Source organism: Nanorana parkeri, unplaced genomic scaffold, assembly GCF_000935625.1.
Source record: "Nanorana parkeri isolate BGI_ZX_2015 unplaced genomic scaffold, ASM93562v1 scaffold185, whole genome shotgun sequence".
Lineage (NCBI taxonomy): Eukaryota > Metazoa > Chordata > Amphibia > Anura > Dicroglossidae > Nanorana > Nanorana parkeri.
Window position 1 is genome coordinate 453252 of NW_017306453.1, and position 16876 is coordinate 470127.

At 38.3% G+C, this 16876-nt stretch overlaps 1 protein-coding gene across 2 annotated transcripts in view; it reads right to left on the bottom strand.

Moving 5' to 3' along the window:
• The window catches only part of GALNTL6 (polypeptide N-acetylgalactosaminyltransferase-like 6), a 996922-nt gene that overhangs the window by 82059 nt on the left and 897987 nt on the right, over nt 1–16876 (bottom strand). For both annotated transcript variants that reach the window (XM_018555137.1, XM_018555136.1), the window contains one exon: nt 3359–3466. In XM_018555137.1, coding sequence (XP_018410639.1) covers nt 3359–3466 — 108 coding nt within the window. The remainder of the gene's footprint in view (nt 1–3358; nt 3467–16876) is intronic.

Sequence of the window (16876 nt, forward strand, 5' to 3'; positions counted from 1 at the left end):
TTCAATAATGAATCCAGATCAAACAAATGTACGTTGCCCTGCAAAGTATTTCTTTAAATTCTTGCCCAAACACTTACAGTCATCATGTTTCCAACAAGCTGAATCAGCTCAGCTTCTCTGAATTTCATGTCCAGTACAAGAATACAAGGGATACCAAAGCCTCCAGCAGCCAACTATCTACTAGCTAGGAGGAGGGAGGAGAAAGGAGGAAAGAAGAAGAAGTAGAGGAGTGCCTAGCTCCCCCCCGGCTCCCCTCTCCCCCTTCTTTTCTCCTTTCTCCTCCCTCCTCCTAGCTAGTAGAGACACACACAGCTTATTAGCACACACAAGGGTGGCTCCATAGGACCCTGCAAGAGAAAGGAGCCATCCTAAAACAGGATATCAGAGCCAAAGCTCAAGGGACCAACTGATTCTGCAGGAAACGAAAAGTTTTAAACAGCAAGGAGCAGCATCCATTGTAAGTGATTTAATCAGCATTTTAAATAACTTAAACATATTTTGGCTTTTTTATCACTTTAAAACTGCTCATACCCAGACATTCCAGCTGCAACAGTACTTATCACAACAAACTGGGATTCAACGCTTATCATAATGACCACAAAAAAAGGTGAATCTTGAAATATCACATAGAGATCACTCATCTTGTTCTGCTGAATGGTACACAAAATGTTTGTTTGTTCGACAGCATCATTCAGCTGGAGAACTTCCACAGAGATGTACGAAGACAAAATAGTATAAATAAAATATCATGAATAAAGGTTATATTATCAGCTGTACAAGAACTAAAACCCAATAAATATAGTTACAATTCATGCTAACTGAGTGATGAGCGTTCTAAAATAAATAATACAGTTATATTAAAAAAAATCAAAAGTAAAAAAATAAACAAAATCTACATTTTAATCAGAATAATCTTCTTTTCAAGCAGTTGCTTTAAAATGATGATGGTATTGGTAAAAAAAGGGTTAAATAATGTTCTATGGGGATGGCAGGGAGGTGGCACAACGCTGCTAAAAAGTGTCTTTTCTCCAAACTTCTGCATAAATAGTTGTGAGAAAGGCAATGTAGTTTTTGACACTGTGAACACACTGTGGTGCTGAGTAATCAATGTATTTCACCTGACACAGCATTCCCTGGTGGTGTTATCAGTTTTAAATTTGCACTCGGAGAGCTGAAAAAGCTCTCAAGAGCCCGTAGAAAAGTATTGACCTGTAAAATATCCCATCTCTCTGGTAAACAAATAAATAAATTAAGATGTTGCAGAACGCAAGAGCAGGTCCCTGAAAGAGATGAGAAATGAGACAGGAGGGAAGGTGAATGTGCTATAATGGTTTTACAGTGGAAAACATAAATATATTAAGCTTAATGACTCACACTCCATGTATTATGGTGCACATAACCTATATACTATGAGTTAATTAAGTCTGTTCATGTAAATATGTACTGCATTACATAATCATGAAGTCTACTAATAACTATCTATCATATATGTACAATTTATCATGCTGTTTGGTGAAGATGCCCATGGTGTTTCAGTAGGTGCAGAAAGTGGATCTAAAGCAAAATAAATTGAGAGTACGCTACCTGTCTTATCCTTCTGCTTCCTAAAAAAAGACAATAAGGGGAGTATTTTTAACCGCTTGCCGTCCGCCCGTAGTAAAAAAACGGACCGACAGCACTGCTGCATTGGCGGGTTGCCGTTGCCAGACGGCATTTTTTTTGCTGCTCGCGCGCGCCCCCTGGCGGGCACGCACGGGCAGAAAAGACCCGACCATTGCACACACCCGTTACCGGGTGTTTCACATATAGGCGATTAGCGGCTCCATAGCCCGCCGATCGTCTATATGTGCTTGTTCGCGTCGCGGAGCGAACGTTCGGAGGGCGTCAGGAGGAGGAGGACGGGAGATCAGCTCCTTGCTGACCTCCGTCCGGGCTGTGAATGCAGAAGTGATGTGTATTACATCACTTCCGCATTCACCTGTCAGTCATCTGGCTGCTATAGCCAGAGAAAAGAAGCTGATGAAGCAGATCTCTGCTTCATACAGAGCCATTAATCCTGCGAAACTGCATGTACATCCGTTCTGTGCAAATGGGGTAAAAATTAATGTTATCAGTATATTTTCTTTCCAGGTTAAATATAATATCAGCTAAATATCACATTATGGCCACTAGATGGTGCTAAGAAGCATAGGAAAAATTTCCACCTATGCTCTCAGCTAGGCTCAAGGGAAAGAAGTGTTTTGCCATAACAGACGTTGTATGTATTTTTTGGACAACAAACCCCCAAACTCTAGATTTCTAATGTGCTCTAACCTACATTGAAAGGAGAAGGTATAGGCAACAGTTTCTTTTAAAAACACCAATGTATTAAATTGAAACCTGCAATCAGGTAGCCAGTGCATACTGGTTCTTTGGTATTTATCTTGGAATAAGTTAGGGGGTTTTTTGCAAAAGGTAGAGAAAGGACACTGCTAATAAATGTGCAGGCTTACTAGTCTGAGTACACTAAAGGTGTGAAATGGGTTTGAAAGGTTGATGTTAACAGCTTAGTTTACCTTACTGGTCATGTTTCATGTTACACCCATATATACATATATGGGTGTAACATGAAACATGTACATACATACATACATACATACCTCTATCATTTACATCAATGTCTCACATAACCACCACGGCAGATGAATTTGTAGCTCTCGATAGAATTCATGTTTGGTGCTGCCACCGCGCTTGTAATCCATTTATTCTTCCTCCCAGGAGAAAGGGAGGAAGGATCAACAGTAGTCAGAGCGTTGCACTCATTATTCACTGATCACAGTTGCAATGCTTTACTGGCTCCAATACAAAACAATAATAAATGCGCATTGTTTTCTTTTACGAGTGTGTATTGATATTTAACAACAACACATTTTATAGGAGGGTTCTAACATTTTTAATGTCAGAGCAGGAAGTGTTGTAAAATCTCCCTTTTTCTGTCTATTTTATTGGAGGCAATCAGAACATGCAGTGAACAGAAATTCCAGCAAGGGAGTGGGCAATACAACGTCTTCAAGTAGATTGAGGAAGGTGTAAAACCTCTGCCAGTATTCTATTGCCGTTTGTGCCCCATGAGGAAGCGTTCCCCTAACTTCCTGTCCAGAGGAACAAGTCTTCTCCAGAGGAAAAAAAAAAAAACCCTCTATGGGAACACAAAGAGGTTTAAAATCTGAAAGCAAAGTTATTCAATGGACAAACAGAAAGTACATAAAATCTGAAAGAACTAATCCTTCCTCACACTATAAAATAGCATTTTCGGTAGAACCTGGATTTTAAAAATAGTTTATTTGTATTTTTTATGAAACATAACACTCCTACTCACCCTCGCAAGGCTTGTCCCTGTTGGAACTTTGTAAGGCACATACTTTCTGTAGATATGGCCAACTCTGGAACATGGGACATCAAACATTTGTCCTCCACACATCCATACCTGAAACAAAAGGAAATACATACATACATAATAAATAGGTGAGACTTTTAGATCTATATGAGGTAGTGATAAAAAATAAAAAAACAACAGTATTGGTGTATATAAGCAGGTTTTATAAATATATCAGTACTGGACAAAGTTGTCAAACTTCTTTGTCAAAAGATAGAATTCACAAAGAGATCAATGACAAAGCCGCTTCATTTTTCGGGCGTCTCATATGCACATAAAAACAGAACTTCCAGCGGGTCTCCAGCTTCTGTCACTTGTAAGCTGATCAGTCTGTGCATGTTGATATCACTATACTCATTGAAGATCATATTCTCAGAGAGGCTTTTAAGCTCCCCAATTCCCCGAGAAGCAGCAGCTCTGCGTATAAATAGTGGCTATCCAATAACAGCGCCCCTGGCAAGGAATCAACGCAAGTAGTTTTCTCTCTGAAGTGACAGCAGCATTGTTGAAGGATGGCAATCTGGCATGATTATATATTGTAAAAGAAATAATATTGCTGTTTCTCACAATGCTTCTTTTATACTTCTAGCACTGGGAGACTACACCTTTAATAAAAAAAGAAATAAAAAAAGAGGAACCTATGTTACATGGTAGAGAACAATTTATTGAACAAAGGGGTGACTTAAAGTGCATTTCCGAGCAGGGGGGCGTGGCTACCGAGGGATGTGAGCAGACGTGTTCCTTCTGAGCAGTGCATTTCCATTTTTTAAACCAAATTGGCTTAACACCTACTTTATATATATATTACATGTTCGCATTCACATAGCAGAACTTTAAAAAAATGCTGCTTATCTTTTTACTTCTTGCTTAATCCTACCTAACTTCCTCATCTAAGTGATGTTAAGGAGTTGGCTGGGGAGTCAATGTTTACCATACTTAACCCTGTCTGCACTGCACTGGCAGTGCTCATTATTAGTTGTAAACTAGAATTTTCGGTCCTAAGAAAGGGTTAAATATCTCAAGGTTTGGGTGGTACATTGCTTGTTTACGTATGTTTTCTCAGTTTGTCCCTCTATGAAATTGTTCAAAATAGCTTGCAGTGTGCCCAAAGACCTATTTCAAAGAAATAACTAGAAATGTAACTGCAAAAGTGGAACTACACTTCAAAGAAAATTTGTACCAGGATATTTACCTGAAAATGTTAACTGTAGCAACCATTTGCAATCCCCAGGCAGTTTCCAAGGTGCACATCTGTCACAGTGAATCTGAACATGAAGATTCATGCCTTGGGTGGAGTCAGTGGAGTGGCTAGCCATAGCAGTCCCTTTAATGACCCCCCTTTACTATATTCTCCCTCTTGCCACGCCCTGCACTTTACTGTCATAGTAGTATGGGGTATAGTTCAGGGGCCTGGTTGTAATTGTGAACATAGTCCCCACATCACTGAGCAGAGGTTATCTAGTCAGCCTATTAAATCTTAAACACAAGCTGCTACACACAAATAGGAAACCTAAAACATTCTGTGAAATGTATAAAGCCCCTTACATTAAAATAAAGATCCACCTCTATCCTACCTCTACTTCATTCTCTATTTAGTTTACAAGAGAAGCAGCAAAGTGATTCTGAAGTTGGCTTGCAGGGGGCAGGGGAGCTATTGAAGATTTGTGGAGGAATTACTTCACAGTAGCCATAACTACAGAGGCCAGTGAGGGCTTGTTTTAAAGTTTACTCTTGTTAGAAAAATGTAAATATTACATTCTTAATAGCCTAGTCCCAGGTCTACTTTAACATAAAAACACTTTTCAGGCTTTCACATTTACTATAAGCGCCAATATACATGCCTGGTATAATTAGACAAGTTTGATTTCCATATGTCTGTTATGTGTATATTGTATACTAACAACGGTCAATAAGTAACATCTTTTTAATCCAGTTCTTATTAGTATGATGAATTGTGCAGTTTCACCCCATATAGTGAGTGCTTAACACAGAGTGCAATGAGTCAGTTTAATTTCAAGGTAGGGGGTCATCAGGTTTGCTACATATGACCACCATCCAGGCTACAGTGCATGGTGTGATATCGCTGATGTCTACTCTAATTGCAGTAGACATTGGTTTTAGTGTGGTTTGCAAATGCATTCAGTTGCATGCAGCATCTATATGTGTTTTTGAAATGGACTACAGTCAATGTGTATAGACAACTGCATTTTCCGCACGTATCAATGATTTCTTACACTATTTTTTTCTAGCTTGCAATGATGTTCCCCCTTACATTACTACTATACTTTACTGGTTAGGGAGTCTAATGGACCCCAGAATCCCCAAAGAAAGTGACTTATTTCTACCCAGGGGAACAGAAAAGTGGCACCTTTGCTCTCCTTTGAGAAACAGGGGTGCCAAACAACCCAGTCAGCACGAGGTCTGGATCTTTGGCAGAGGTTTTTATTTTTGCTTGTTTCCACTGTACAATAAACATACCACATGTCTGGTTCTGGCTGGTAGAGACTAAAAAAAGGTTCTAAAAGTGCATTTAATGAAAATGAATCATTGACAGAATTAAAGAAGATCTTTAACATGCTATTGTAAATGTAAAAAGGATTTTTAATCTTTTTTAATCTGCAGCTTTCATTAAAATAACATATGTTGATCCTCCCATGATGCCTTTGTTCAGGCACTTCCCAAATGTGCTCCTATGTTGTCATCCTTGAGGTAAAAAGTTGGCTGGGTTTATACCCTCACGAAATATGAAAGACCTCCATCTTGTCTTTAAGAACTCAGCTTGTCCAACTTTATCAATGAATAACTAATGACCTTTTTCATTATTATCTCATTCTTTTACACTTTTTTTTTCTTTTAACTTTGCTTTGCTCATCTCTATTTCGCCTTTCAAAATGTATCATAAGTCTTATGGTTTCCTGTAAAAAAACATGAAGTCCTTTAAAAGTAGCATGAATTCAAAACCTGACCAGGTTTAAGCTCCTCAAAGTAGATAGACTTTTTCCTGTTGGAATAACCCAAATTTTAGTCGTAAATTTGTGGTTTTGGTCAGGTCACTATTTTGCTACTATTTTGCTACTGTGCTAATTAATCAATTTCTATTGGATGATTTATATCTTCATATCCACACATGTGGGGATGTAACTGGGATGTATCATGAATTATGCTAAGATCAGCATGCAAAAAGGATTTAAAAAAGGCAAAGTTGGATTTTTTTCTTGTTTTTTTTGTGTTTAGGGTTTGAAGTGTTTTAGGTTGTTTTTTTTTCTTGTTTTTTCTCTTGCATTTCTTTCTTCTTTATTTTTTTGCTTCGTTTAGCTGAGACCCTTACAGGGAAGCATGGTTTTATTACTAGTGGAATATTATATGGTGGTCTCTTAACAATACAAACAATGTCTGTATGTTTATACTGTGTATATATTGGGAAAAATAATAAAGAAATATTCTACAAAAAAAGGCGAAAGCTGTATTTTATGAAAAAGGAGACAAGACAAATGTTTATGATACACACTGCTTTAGCAAACAAAGGGCCAGCTCACACCAAAATCGGAAGGAAATCACAGTCAACGGAGGGTCAGTTGACTTGCGGTTTCAACCTCCATTGATTTCCATTCCCTTGAGTTTTTTTTGAGTGGACAAACATCTATGGATTTTCTTTTTTTTTTACTCCTGTCCCATTGCAATTACATCTGTTTTTGTTCTGTTACGTTATGTTGTGCTGCAAAAAAGTAGAGCATGCCGTATTTTTTTCCCCATCACACTGCAAAGAAATGGAACAGATCGCAGTGGTGTGAACTGGTCCCATTCGCACCCATTTATTTTTTGGCAATGCAAGGGATCTGGTGTGAATGGGGCCTAAATGCCATACAGTAGGGGTTTAGATCTGCCTTAAATATAATACACATGAACTGTACACATGTGCTGAACCTATCCTAGATTGCTTATCTAAGTAAACAAGAATTGTAAAAGCTCCACATCTTTGGAAAATGCATAAAGAGAAAATCAGATCATTTATGGAGATCTATAAAAAATTCACAATGAACGTGTCAGACTACTTACTATATTTAGAAGTTACTACTGTAATTACTGGTTCTGTTAAACAGCCACAGTAACCATCTGTGGCCTTCATAATGGATCACACAACAGTGTTGCAGGCCTCTGCGCCACATAGGAAGTAACACAAACAAATTTAATTACACAGGACCCAGCAGAGGATATACAGGTGAAACTCGAATAATTAGAATATCGTGCAAAGTTCATTTATTTCACTAATGCAACTTAAAAGGTGAAACTAATATATGAGATAGACTCATTACATGCAAAGCAAGATAATTCAAGCTGTGATTTGTCATAATTGTGATGATTATGGCTTACAGCTCATGAAAACCCCAAGAACCCCAAATCCACAACCTCAAAAAAGTAGATTACTACATGCAATCAATAAAACAATGATTGTACATAGAACAATATCGGACCTCTGAAAAGTACAACCATGCATATGTACTCAGTACTTGGTTTGGGCCCCTTTTGCAGCACTTACTGCAATTACTTTTGCATGATATTCTAATTATTCGAGTTTCACCTGTAGATACTGAAGAGCCACTGCCCTTATTATAACCTGGAAGGCAGAAGGGCCATGTTCAAGTATATTTAAGCTTCTGCATGTGATCTTACATTTTCAGTGGAGTATCTGTAGGAGTTATCATTCATTTACCTTCTAGAATACTTTGATTTTAATTTAGCAGAACAATCATAGAAATTTCTGTGGTAAAGCTAGAGCAGTCTAGTGCAAACACTGTTTTAATTAACAAGGATAAGAGTACACCATTATCTGTATTTACTCAACAGCTTAGTCACATTAGAACAAATATTATTAAAACTAGTAATGAACAAGCCTAGCTGCTGTCATAGGTTGAATTACGAACACATCTTTTTATCTTATGTGCTCTGTAACTGTTTAGTGACTCCTTAAAGGGCAATTATCACTCCATTACACGCAACGGCAATTAAATGAAGACTGATAAGATGGAAATGAAGGCAGATTTAAAAGCAGAGGGACTTACATGATCACTTTGATGAATAAGAGATCGGTACATTTTTAACACACTTTTTTTTAAAGTTTTGGATAGAATGGGAAAGGATTAGAACTCCTGCCATGTTCTAACACTGCCAGAGGCTCCAATGGAGAGATTCCTTCACTTCCTGTCTGGTAAAACTATGTTCCCAAAAATCTCTCTAACAGCAATACAGACAGAAGTAAAAATCCTTTTTTTAAGTTATGTAGGGGAAGGCTAGAACCTAAAAAAAAAGTTTTGGGTGTAGATACACCAGCATCCTGCCGTCCAAAAACACTTGTAACTTACCATGGTATTTTATGATTTTGTATGAATAAACAGAATTGTTAAAAGGACACAGCTTTGGCTGGTTCTTCAATGTTTTTTCTATATAAGAGTATGTTAACATATATATTTAACATTGGTCTGTAGCAGTCCATGAAACAGGGTTTTGTTTGATATATGCAGTTCAGGAGCTCCAGAAATCTCTGTGCAAAGTTTAATTTCACAGAAATATGAGTACAAGTATGTCCATGTTGCATTCTACAGTGCAATTTTAGCAATTTGGATGCTGAGAAACCTGGATTGCATTATGGGATACTGTTTATACTACATTTTAGATTGCTTGGAAATTGTATTGGTTTCAGAAGCATAACAGAGGCAATAACTACAGTCTGTGCATCAAATGATTCCAGATATTTCCACATAAGATTTGCTTACCCTATTTTATACAGGGGTAAGGTGTAACTTTGAGCAACCATTCAGCTTTTACAGCACAATTGGTCATTCACCCTCCCTGGAGAAAGGCAGAGAGCAACTTCTCTAGCAATATTGGCAGATCCTGTGACCTGTAAGGAGAGAGAGCCTTGACTGTTGGAATCATGCAGTGAGGATGTGGTCAGTAAAATGGACCCCACCTTTATAAGGGTGGCATAATCAATTATTAATTGGGGGATAGCTTAGGCGGTGACAAGCAAAGTGTTATAAGTGGGAGGAAGTGGGCTTGCTCGCCTGTTGGGAGTCGACCAACAAGCTGAATATCCTCACCGACCCTCCCCTAAGTTTTCTTTTATAACTTGTCACAGCTTTGTTGGCATGTTTTTGACCTTGCCAGCTTAATTGGTTACCACGTTAACTTTGCTGAAATTCTTTGATGGTTGGACATGTCTAGAACTGATGGTGAAGACAGATTTTCTGCATTGTGTTATCAAGTCATAATGTTTGGGTGTGCACGGTTTATCTGCAAGATTTAACAGAAAAGTTATGTTTTATATGATGATAATACGTAAAAAAAGCTGTGGCCTTGCCCTTCCAACAAAGTCATTTTGTCTAGTATTCATTGGTGGGGGGAGGGCAAAGGTAACAAAAGTATTTTCAACGTAAAAGAAGTGTTTAACTATGATTCTCAGCAGTCATGTGGCATGATCCAGTCCCGGGTCGGTAGAAAAGTTGTCAGTCATGCAGCTACATCCTCCTTGGGACCCCACCACAGCAGAGGAAAACCTCAAACCTGACAAAAAGCAAGATTACTAAGAACAAGACTCTAGTTCTTTTTATAGATTTTCTTGGTAGCTAAGGTAAAGATAATTTGGAGATGTTTTTTCACATAATAACCTCCCATTACACCAAAAGCTTACTAGATGCAGCTGCAGAAAAATAACATACAGTACATTAACTGCAGAGAACTTAGACATTATTCTGTCTCTTCCTTAAGACCAGTTTTTTATATACATCTAGCTATTCTAGTCACTAGCTGTATGCTTTCCCATTTTAAATGTATTAAGTCCAGACCGCTCATGTATCTTTTGGTAAAGTGCTCTCCTTGTTGAGTAAAATTACATATTATGTATGATGAGAAAATACACCACATAGGGCACTGCAGCACTTTGTAATTTCCCAACTAATGCTTTCTCTTAACCACTTGCTGACCGGGTTGTTAAACCCCCTTTCTGTCAAGGCCATTTTTCAGTATTCAGTACTGCAGTACTTTGACTGACATTTATTCAGTCATACAACACTGTACTGAAATTCATTGTATACATTTTTTTGGAGACACATAAAGCTTTCTATTGGTGGTATTTTATCACCACTGGGTTTTTTATTTTTTACTATATAATGAAAAAAGAACCGAAAATGTAGAAAAAAAAACAATTTTCCCTACGTTATGTTATAAAACATTTAGTATTACCCAATTTTTTGGTAAAATATAAAAAAAGGGGTCACATTGGGTAAATAGATACCAAACATGTCAAGCTTTACTAATTGCGCGCGCCCACAAAATCACAAAAAAACTACCATGCCTAAAATTGGCCATTGGCGATGCTTTAAAAGCTTTTACCATCAGTTTAGTGTTATCAGTGATTAATGGCCCTAGAATTATTGCTCTCACTGCAACGCTCGCGGTAATATGTGGCGTAATCATTGTTTTCGCATGTAAGCGCACCCGACGTGTATTTACGTTTATAAGTGCGTGCTTATGGGGGCGGGGGACTTAAAACTTTTTGGGTGTTTTTAATGATTTTTAATATGAGACTTTAATTTTTTTTGGAAAACTTTTTTTTAAACTTTCTTTTTTACACTTAACTTGATTGCTGTCACATAGGGGGCTAAAAAGCCCCCTATGTGATAGCAAAAAAACAATGGCAAGTTCTCTTTATGGAGACATCAGGGGTCCCCAAGATCCCTAATGTCACCTTGGGACCCCCAAAGAAGCTGATAAAGCAGAGATCTGCTTCAGCAGCTTCTTCTCTGGCCAGCATCCAGAGAAATGAAAGCTAAAGGCAGAAGTGATGTAATACACATCACTTCTGCCTATAGAGAGAGAAGGAGGAGAGATCAGTGGTGGGGGAAAGAGGATCTCTCCTCCTACTCTCTGCTAGCAGCTGCTGTGCCGGTGTTCTCGGTCCCGGGCACCGCAGGGGGGACAGTGGTGCCCGGGATAACCGTCAGTGGCAACGGAGGGGGGGGTCTGCACAGTGCAGGGTCATACAAGCGATTGGCCACCTAAAGAGCTGACCGAATGCTTGTATGCAATAGCCGGTAACGGTGGGATTCTGCGCGCGAGCAGGAAAAAAATCACGGAAATGTACGCCCACCGGCCGGGAAGGATCCTGGGCCATTACATCAATTTCAGTACACATGTTAATTGTCCCTTGAGCTGAATAAGGTTGTATGTTCTTATTTGAGGAATAGTGGATTGATTTGTCTATCAGCTTTGTAGAAATAGAAATATGTCTACATTTAAGAAGTCTTTACTAGAACATCTGCTGCTAACATTAAAATGCATCCCGTGAAAATAAATAGCTAGTATTTTATATTTATTGCTTCCTTAATTGTCCTTGGAACTATTTAATTGTTTATTTTACATCTTGAAAAGACAAATAAAAATGCATGAATAGACAAGTGATAACAAACACAGGATTGGGAATGTGGCAAATGCCTCTTAGGAACACTGTAAGCTGAAAGTGAAAAATATTGCTTTAAAGAAATATAGACAAGCAAAGAAAACGGTTGACTCTTTGCCCGAATTTCTCATATGAATAATGTAGTTCCAACAGTATCATTTAAAAAGTTGAAGAACTTATCATAAAAGGCTTGCTCAGATCTGCATGCTGCAATGCGGTGCCTAAACACATCATTTCTCATGAATTAACGTGTGTTGTGGTCCGCAACCCATTTGAATGTCTGATGCTTCTCACAACAACACACTGTATATGTGTTACCGTGCATTGTGGTGCATTGTGGTGCAACACATTTGCATTTGGAGCACAATGTTTTAGTGTGTCAGGGTGCCATTTAAAATTTTGTCATGATTGTTTGATGTGAAGTGCCATTGGTAGCCAATCATAACAAATTCACATTTCATGTACTGTTCAGTTTCAGTCTGCTGCTTTATTATGATCCTGCTGTTCTGGACAATGCAACCTTCTCACAAAGCTTGAGTGCTATGGAAGATTTGGGCAATTTACAAAAAACAAGGGAATCTATAAGCTGCTTTGGGTGACATGTTCTCATGCCAAAATTAAAATAAAAAAAAGAAAGAAACTGTTTCCCTACAGTTTCCCTACACACCACCCTACAAAGATTTGCCAGTTCTCCCTAACATTTCTAACATACACCGACAATATGGCTGCTGTAGGGCCCTGCAACCCCTTTTATAGAAAGAGGGCTAGGATATCCATTCCATTAAATTATTGGCTCTTGGCTTGGCTAACCATGGGCAAAGGCTATGCACTGAATTATATGCTATTGCTTATATTTGGCGGTGAAACGGCAGACCTTTCAGGCAAAAGTTTGCGATCTGCGAATTTCACATATCCTGATAGTAGCTGTGGACCCAAACCTCATCCCTAGTTCCCAACTACTCTTTTCCCACCAGCATGTGAGAAATATGACAATGCTCTTTCTTGGCATTTACAAATTACCCAGTACAGAGAGAACAGGTAATCCTTTAGGAGCTCGTCAATACACCTCTATGATTAAGCCTGTTTGTGGTGAAGCATGTTAGAGCAGAGCTGACCTTAATAGGGATTGAGCAGTATCTAATTTGAGTCAACTAAGTTGGTTTTATTTAAGTCCATCCAATACAAACAATCATGACGTAAGTATTATAAAAGAACCTGAACATTATTAAGGAGATCACAAAACGTCTTAGCAAGCAGAGTATTGAAATAATTAAATGCATCCAAGTAATACTTTAATCAATCAATTAGCAGAGCAGTTAATATGCAATTCCAGGGCTTTACTCCTTCAAAAACATATGCTTATGCGCTTGCCACTGAGCTATAGCCTGCTGAGTGAAAGCAGGGTTGCAAAGGCAATAAATGGCTATAATGGGGTTGGGAAACTGGGGTAAAAGATAAGTGAGGAATGTGCCAGCAAAAGGCAGCAACACTGCGAGTAACACAAGACTAACTATACTCAACTCTGGCTGAGGTTCCAGTATCACACCTTCCTCACTGTACTCCATGTACTAATCCCCCACCCCCCACAATGAGATAATTAATGTTAAGGGACCTGGCCTGGTCCTCTGAAGGCAGCTAGTTCATACGGAGATATCCAAATAAGTTCCGTGCCTATGGCTGGCGTAACAAGAATATTCCTTGAAGTGATCTTTCCAGAAAGATTTTTCTATTTACAGCTGGTCATACACAACACACCTTTGATCTGATAGATTAACAAAATAACCTGATATTTTCTCAATGTCTAGATGATCATTAAGACAGAAATTTAGATTTGACCTAACCTTTTATTATAGAAGAAATACTAGTGAACACTTCTTCATAGTACGTATCAGTGATGTTTTCATTTTGTTGAGTGGAAGCTGAACAGCTCTTGATCAGACCAGCACTACCATAGCTGTAATAGCTGGCCATGTGGTGTGTGGATGATGAGGACTCAGGAGGTGGTTTTCAAAATAAAGTAAGGTTGGAGTTTTTATTGAGTTAAAAAAGATCACAATACAATATATGTTTTCAATGTTGCATGAAGATAATTTTTTTTAAATAAATCCAGTTTATTCAAATCTGAACTATTATACGTTTTTAAAGCATAGCAAATTTATTTAAAGTCAGTACACATTTTCCTAAGATTACCTTTTGATTTAAAAAACCCAAAACATAGTACAATATTTGTGTTTTACACAAAATAGCTGATAATGACAAACTAAAACAGGAAATTTACTGGATTTCCATGAGGCAGCTGGTTTTTGCAAAACACATAAATTGCATTATGATTTACATTTATTTCCCTTTTTAACATACATATTTGTAATAATTACCCCTTAAATGATCATTGCCCACTCCTTATCACACATACTTTCTGCTCCCTTATGATCCTATACATTTTGTTCCCAGGTTGAAATCTCTGAATTCTTTATCCCTTCACATCAGCTCATGATCATACATTTCTAAAGTGTAAAGTTCTTAAAAACTATCCTGAAAGGTTTTGATGGAATAAGGATACAATGTATCATAGATCCATTACCACTGTAAAATAAAAATAAAAAACTTTAAGAGCAACAACCGTCTCCTTTTTAATATAAGTTTAGCAAGATGTAGATATAGAAATCTCTCCACGTGCTTATCATATCTGATCATTTAAAGTGACACCAAACTCAGGAATTAAATCTTAAAAACGCATTCAAGCACCCTAACTATTAACAAAAAAGTACCTAATTTGTGCATCACTTGGCTGTAGATCCTCAAATCATCTCTGACTTGGTGTGGATACAGTTCTTCCTTCTGGAGGGTAGCTACTTTTGTTCCCCATGGTCCCTGGGTGTGTTTTAAAGTAGCCACTGCTCCAAGACCAAGATGGTGATGGACTACAATCGCAATAAAAATTAGTAACTAAATTTGAGATCGTAGTCCATCATGAAAGTGAGCTTGGAGTGGGGGCTATTTTACAAGACACACAGGCACCGTGGGGAACAAAAATAGCCACCCTCCAGAACGAAGGACAGTGTCAGCATGAATTCAGAGATGATTTGAGGTTCTACAGCCGAGTGATACAGAAATAAGATACATTTTTGTTAATAGTTAGGGTACCTGAATGCATTTTAGGATATAACTCCGGAGTTTAGTGTCAATTTAAGGGTTCTCAATAGTTGCATGTATTATGTATTTGAAGAGCTACTTCTTCTATAAACAGCTTTAAAGGTGGCAATCTATGAGTGGCTTGATACTATTTTTGCTGATGGCAATTGCTCTTGTCCTACACTTTCTTCTTAAATCCCTGTTAAAATGTTTCTGTCATTTTCTGATATTTTCTCTGTAATTTGAAGTCAGAACCTATGGCTGTAAGCCTACTCTGGCTGGAACTGGAGATATGCTCACTCTTGCTGGGATCTGAGAATGATTTTATCTGCCCGGTAGATTGCCCATCAAGCAGAAAGTAAGTAAAAAACATTAAACAGCTTTAATACACATTCAAAGTAATAAGCCCTTTTATTTACTGCTCAGATATCTGTAAAATGTGTAGTTGTGTGTAGGTGACAGGTAGTCTTTAAATGTGACACACAGGCTAGTAAAAATTGTACTTTGTATCGATGATAAACATTTTAAAACTGTTATTTCCTTCCAGTGAGGAAAGCTGATCTAGGAGATGCTGCAAGCTGTGCAAAAGGCTCTGGCATACCGTATTTCCTTAGTTCTTTTGGTTTACGTAATGCAGATGAGGCAGAAAAAAGGCACAAGAGATTTAAGCACTGAGCTAAAGAAATAATATTTATATAAATAGCTAAAGTCATGGGGAAAGGAATGTTTTGAATCTGAGACATTGGTGCAGAAGCAAAAGTGTGAAGTCCAAACAACTATAAAAACACCATTTAATGCAAATGAATATTCTATTACAAATAATACATTTTTACATTCAACTAGCATGGGTACTGGATCCTGTCTTGATATTATCCTCTTGTCTTCCTTTGCAGCACTGGAAGAGAGAGGGACAGCACTAAAAGCCGATCAAGCTATGCACATGTACAACAAGGATCACATTAATGGCAGTGTGCACAGATGCAGCAGCTTGTTGCTCCTCCACTTGGTGCCTTCTATGTGGAATTGGAGCTAGTGTTGCACTGTGCTTGGTTCCTTCTGGAGTAGGGGAGGTTTTAGCCAGGTTATGTACTGAGGGTTTTCATGGAAAGATGATTGTTTCAGAGGATTCTGCTGGGTGCTGGAGAGGATTTTTTCACTGCCTAGGGACTCTGTCAAATGTAGAACTGAGAGAGGACAAGGGAGAGTGTCTGTGCGGTGATCTGGGGATCTTGTGGACAGTTAAACATTGTAAAGGCAGTTGGCTGCATGGGTGCTTGGGAGCATGTGTGCAATGTGGAGAACTCTTGTATATATTATACCAGTGGCACACACAGCCCTGAGCTTCTGTAGTAAAGAACATGCACTTGATGAGCAGCCTCAGTCTGCTAATATTGGGTGCCTAGTTTAGAGTGGAAATCAGTACTGCGATACTATCTGACAGGTTTGAAAGTTTATCCACCCAGCTGGCCAACCAACAACCACTCATCCCCCAATGAGCACATAAAGTTTATTTTCGCCATGGTGGCATGGATGAGTGCAGTGCTCCATTATCCGGTGCCTTTTATATGTAGTTTTGTTTGGAACTGTCTTTGGAAAACAAAGGTTCAGTGACGCAAATTTCCTCTACAGATGCCAGGGTATATTTGATATCAGATTACAGCATAACACAGCCTTAACAAGTGATTTTTTGTTTAGAGATTTAAAATACCGGAGGATATAGCGACATTGGTGGGGGCTCCAGAGATCATTATGCTTGGAAGTCAGTGAAGGAGGCAGAGAGAGAGAAAACAGAAGTGACAATGTTGGTCAGGCTTTTTTGAAAGGCTGAGAAAACAACCACATAGACCACCCCCCCCCCCCATACAAATTTTTTC